Here is a 5,438-nt window from a genome sequence, read left to right as displayed (position 1 = left end):
ATCCTCAATGAAAGCTCCCGGAGAGCAACTCATTATAGTTTGTCGATAACTAATCAAAAAACTCACACAGTAGCTGAATCGGCAGAGACCTCAGTTCCATTATGGCTCTGAATAAGCACCAGGCCTGGAATTTTGGCCATGACAGACCATAAATCATTAGGGACTGGCTGCACATCACTAAGCGGGCATGTGTAGCACTTTTGGCCTTCTTCCTTTCCCCCAGGGCCTCTTCTGATTTTACAAATGAGAGAGCAAAAGCAGACAGGACAGGAGGACTGGGGGAGTTCTGAGGTGCAGAGCCCTGGGAGTGGAGGGCTAAAAGGGCACTAGCCACTGTGAGATGTGCCAGTTGACGAGGGTTCCTCAGGTGAGAACAGGAGCCAGGCAAGTGGTAGGTAAGGGATGAGATGGCAGAGGCAGGTACCCAAAGGCTGGGGAAACGCTGATGCAGAAGCAGACAGCAGAGCTGTGGCCAATTTCTACACTGACCTCGATGAAGAAGAGCGCAGCGTTGGAGGTGGGATGGCCACTGATGTAAATTCCTGCCAGGATGATGGCCGCCACGAGGAGGACCGCCAGCACAATGCCCACGATGGTGCCCAGGTGCACAGGGGAGCCCTTTGTCTTGGGGGACAGGTTGTCCTCAAGGCCTGTAGAAAGACCATTATGGCAGGGCAGCTTTGGGGGAGCAGGGAAGGTGGGGCCACGGAGTCCTGGGTTCTGACAAAGTCTAGAGATGAAAGCCAACAGAACCTTCGGGTCTATTTACCAAATGCATGAAAAGGTGGGTCTGGAGTGAGTGGAATCATGAGCATGGCATTAACTTGGCACACAGTTCAGGAAGTTTTTCCAAAACCATTTGAAGCTGTCTAAATGTCTAATAAGGATCATAGAAGAAATCTCTCTGATACCTATGCCACATCAGCACTTTTAAGGAATTCACAAAGCGTAAGTGATGGTAGAGTTTGGGAGCTGGAATCTGGCTGCCTGAGTTCAAATCCAGGCTCTGCCACTTTCTAGCTGTATGAACTTGGGCACATTATTTAACCTCTCTCTGTCTCAGTTATCACTTCTGTAGGACAAGGATAATAGTAACTACCTGCTAGGGTTATTGTAAGGGTTAAAATGAGATAATTCATGTCAAGTACTGAGGACCATGGCTGGTATCTTGGATGACCTAAATAAGTATCAGGTATTATGACAGCAAAATGACCATATTTTTTCCTGTCACTGTCCATCACCAGATTGTGATCTCCTGAAGGGCAGAGATAGTGTCTTATACATCTATGTCCTCAGCTCTTAGAAAAAATGCCCAACCCATCGTAGGAGCTCAGTAAAAGAAATGAACTAGGTCCTCTGAGGGCTAATAAACCAGCAGACACTCTCTGAGAATATTCTAGGCATTTGAAACATATCCCAAGGAGGAGACTGAGTATTTTCATAGACTATCCAGCTGGAAGTTCATCTAGTCCCATCCTTCCTGTGTGTGGTTGAGGTAATGGAAATACAGAGAGGTAAAGTGATTTGCCCAAGGACACAGTCAATGCCAGTTACTTAGAAGCCTAACTTTCTGATACTACCTGGGGTGGCTATTTGCTTCCTCTCCCTACCCTAGAGGGATGTGGAGATAATGAAATAGAGACAGATGAGCATGTAAACAAGAGGGATAGCTAATCTTATTTACAAAGCTAGTAGGTGGGATGAGAGTCATCAGGGGGTGGGGATTTTTAATAGGATGTTGCTTGCATCCAAAGTCATTGCCCTCCCCAACTCCTCTTCTCTGCAAGCAGAGGAAACCCAGGAGAGGAATTACCCCCGGGCACTTCAGTGCACGGTTAGTGGCTCTCTCTGCCAACAGGTGGGAGAATTGAGGTGACATGCCCCAAGCTGGTCTCTCCTGACTTGGCAATCAGCCAGCCCGAAGCCTGCAGTGACCCTGATGATCTGATGGTCAGGGTTTGGGCTGATGAGCTACATGGTACAGAGCAAGGGGAACGTGGCTGAGTTGCCCTCCACCCCCGCCCCTGCCCTCACCTCTCACATGCACACTCATACCCGCTACACACAGAGGAGTGATGGCTCTGTCTCTGATGTGAGACCCGATCAAATTGTGCTGCATGAACAGCCTCTCCTCTCCTTCTGGGACCCCCTCCCAGGCCCCGGAGTTGGAAAACATTTCCATGTCCCCATTGCAGTGGTTACAGCAAGGGCCTGAGATGGCTCTCAGTGAAGGGGAGGGTAGGTGAGGCCACCTCATGTCATCAGAGAGATTACCGTCCCAGGTAACCCTGGGGCAGGGAACCCCACCTTCTGGCACCCTATAAAAATTGTGGTGGACAACTTTTGTGTACTCTCCACCAATGCAGGCCGGGAATCAAAGGAAAGTTAATGTGAAAGAAGCTGCTCTCCACCCTTCACTGATTGTGAGGCTCATGGGGGCAAGAGGCAGAGAGAGGGCCACAGGCCCCACACCACCATGCCTGCCCTTGTAGCCAGCCCTCCCCCACTCTTCTCACTCCTTTTAGAGTGGTAGATATTCAAGAGCAGAGAGGCCTGAAGAACTACATCTTGACTGAGATGGGAAATGCTTAGATGTCAACACATGTTCCTGCAGGCTAAGGGACCTAGTCCAGAAGTCCCTGCCTTCCCGCCCAGCAGTTCTGGGAAGCTCAGGCTGCTGTTGCTCTCTCCTTCTCCACTCAGAATAAAAGCAAAGAGGTCAGGTGATGGCTGCACCCTCTTTTGGGGTGGGTCCAAGAGGCAATGGGTCTGACCAGGAGGGGCAGGCAGCTCCGTACTTACCATACTCACCGTCTCCTCCTGGGTAGGGATTCAACTTGGTGTCATCTTCCAAGAGAAAGGAGAAAGAGTACAAGATTAGTAGAATCATTATGGCCTTTGTCATTTTAGGTTCGGATGGGACTTGAGGGACATTCAGTCCAATCCTTCATTTCAGAGGCAAGGAAACTGAAGCACAAAGAGGGGAAGTGACTTGCTCAAAGTCACTCAGCATCAATTAACCTCTAAATGACAAACAGATATGTTAGAGTTTATATGTTAACATTAGTAGAAGGCCATGAACAAGCCAACTTTTCCTAGTCTCATGTTCATTCATTCAACAGATATTGAGTGTTAATTATGAGCCGAGCACTGGGAGTAGATGTTGGGGATACATTTGGTCTCTGCCCTCAGGGAGTTAACAAGGGGGTATGGAGGGACCATTAAATTCCAACATAATAAAGCTCTGACTGGGGGCCTTACCTAACAAAGGGGTCACAAAGGAGGGGTGAGCTATGGGGCTAAGAAAAGCATTCCAAACAGAGGAAAGAGTATGGACAAGGGCCAGAGTCAGCAAGGACTTGGCCAGTTGGGAAATAAAAGAGAAGTTCAGTGTAGCTGGCGGGTGGAGAGGGTAAGATTGGGGGTGGGGGGAAGGCTGCCTGGAAACCAAGTTAAGGACCTTTCACGTTCTCCTAAGGGGCAATAGGAAGCTGAGGAAGGATTGGAGGAGGGGTGAGTGTGTCACAAAATCAGATTTGCCTGGAGACTTCCCCCAGGGTACAATGTGGGCCTCCGACTTCCATACCCACACACTCTTCACCTCAAGGTGTGCTCTCTGGGGCTTCCTAAATAAGTTCCAGCGGTTGACCCTTCCTGTGTTTCCTCCCTGCTGTCGTATGGGGAAAGGAAAGCATGAGTTCTCTGTCAGGAGAATGCTCTAGACCAGCAGTCTCCAACCTTTTTGGCACCAGGGATCGGTGTTCCTCTGAGAATCTAATGCCTGATGACCTGAGGTGGAGCTGAGGCGGTGATGCTAGTGCTGGGGAGCGGCTGCAAGTATAGATGAAGCTTCGCTAGCTCACCTGCCGCTCACCTCCTGCTGTGTGGCCCAGTTCCTAACAGGCCACGGACTGATACCAGTCTAGATGACTGCAGGTGACTGCTTTAAGCACCAGCATTTTAAACAAATAGAACCAGTCCACACTTTACGGCTGACAACATGCATTTTGTTCCTCTTCCCCTTCCAGCACCTTCCAGCACCTCCACCATTATGTCATTTTAAAGGGTTTACTGGCTCCCTTTTGTTCGTAAGTATTTAAGGAGCTTGCAATTTGTCCCCAGTCTTCTTTCTTCCTGTTACTCGCCACAACTCAACACTGTGGCAGTGGCTATAAGAAGGCTCTCCAGACACCCTCGGCTTGCATGTTTCTGAGCTGCTGCCAATTCTATTCCTCCTGAAGCAGATGCCCTTCTTCCTGTTCACTGTCCCTCTTTCAAAAATCCCAGCCCCAAACTGCCCTCTGCATAGGGGCTAGTGCTGGCATTGGGGTGAGACAAGTGAGGCAGGATCTGGTCCTGCCTTTACATAAAAATTTTAATATTTTGTTCATCATGGAATTTTTGGCATTAATTTTGGTTTTTACAAATATTGCATTAAAATATTATTTATCCTGATTATTGCTTTGTGTGTGTGTGTGCCTCCTGAAATTTTACACCTTACGTTGAGTGCTTCACTTGCCTCACTTTGCCCTGGCGCTGTCACTTCCCAGAGGACACATGGGTGTGCCCTCTTCGGTGTCCCATTGCATTTGGTACCTGTTTCTGCAGCATCTCGGGTCCCATTGTTTCTCTAGACTGTGAGGTCCTCGACACCCAGCCCAGCTACCTCCCACTCCCGTGCCTGGACATGACATCCTGCTCTGCTATTCATTTCCAGTAAAATCTTGAAATATCAAAAACTCAAATTTAAAAATGGCTCTTTATAGGGGAGAGAGGAAATAGGGTGAAGGAGAGAAAACTAGGAACTGAACTTCTTTGAATACACCTGCTTTTGTAGATTTGACTTTGGAACCATGTAAATCATCATTTAACTATTACATGATCATAAAGAAATCAGATTTTAAAAGCAACCCTAAAAATCGAAAGCAAAACAAAACAGAGTTATAGACTTATACTAGAAAGCTATGTTTTCTTCAGGAATTTCAATGACTGAGGTATTTAAACACACTTCTGAGTCTATTTTGTTATTGCGAGTTGAAAATAATGAATTGGTTAATCAATATTGACTCTAAACATCACTGGGCGAATTAATTTGATTCAAATCAACTTGTTTCCAATCTAGACCATTGAAAATACATTGTAGCCCAGTCCACATCTACTCCTGGCAGACAAAAGGATACAGTGCCACCTACAGCCAGTCCTTCCTACAAAGCGACTAAAGGAGACTACGCTGTGCCCACAACAGCTTTTCTCCCACTCACCAAGGGGTGGTTCCCAGATGCCATCTTGTTGAGGGTCCACGGGATGCAAATTCGTTCCCTAATTAATGGTTGTGGTCTAGTCCCATGAAAACTCACATAAAGAAGGAATGTGTGTGATGTTTATTGAATGAGTTGTCATCTTTCTGTAGTTAGTTGTCACCTTTTGCTGCTGTCAAC

The 5,438-nt window shown here is 47.5% G+C and overlaps 1 protein-coding gene across 1 annotated transcript in view; it reads right to left on the bottom strand.

Moving 5' to 3' along the window:
* The window catches only part of PLXDC1 (plexin domain containing 1), a 60,447-nt gene that overhangs the window by 3,070 nt on the left and 51,939 nt on the right, over positions 1-5,438 (bottom strand). The window contains exons 12-13 of the mRNA XM_023525531.1: positions 2,812-2,847; positions 490-650 (exon numbers count right to left, since the gene is read on the bottom strand). Of these exons, the coding sequence (XP_023381299.1) occupies positions 490-650; positions 2,812-2,847 (197 nt within the window). The remainder of the gene's footprint in view (positions 1-489; positions 651-2,811; positions 2,848-5,438) is intronic.

Source organism: Pteropus vampyrus, unplaced genomic scaffold, assembly GCF_000151845.1.
Source record: "Pteropus vampyrus isolate Shadow unplaced genomic scaffold, Pvam_2.0 Scaffold570, whole genome shotgun sequence".
NCBI lineage: Eukaryota > Metazoa > Chordata > Mammalia > Chiroptera > Pteropodidae > Pteropus > Pteropus vampyrus.
The sequence above is the reverse complement of the archived record's forward strand: the minus strand, read 5'-3'. Positions and strand labels throughout refer to the sequence as shown.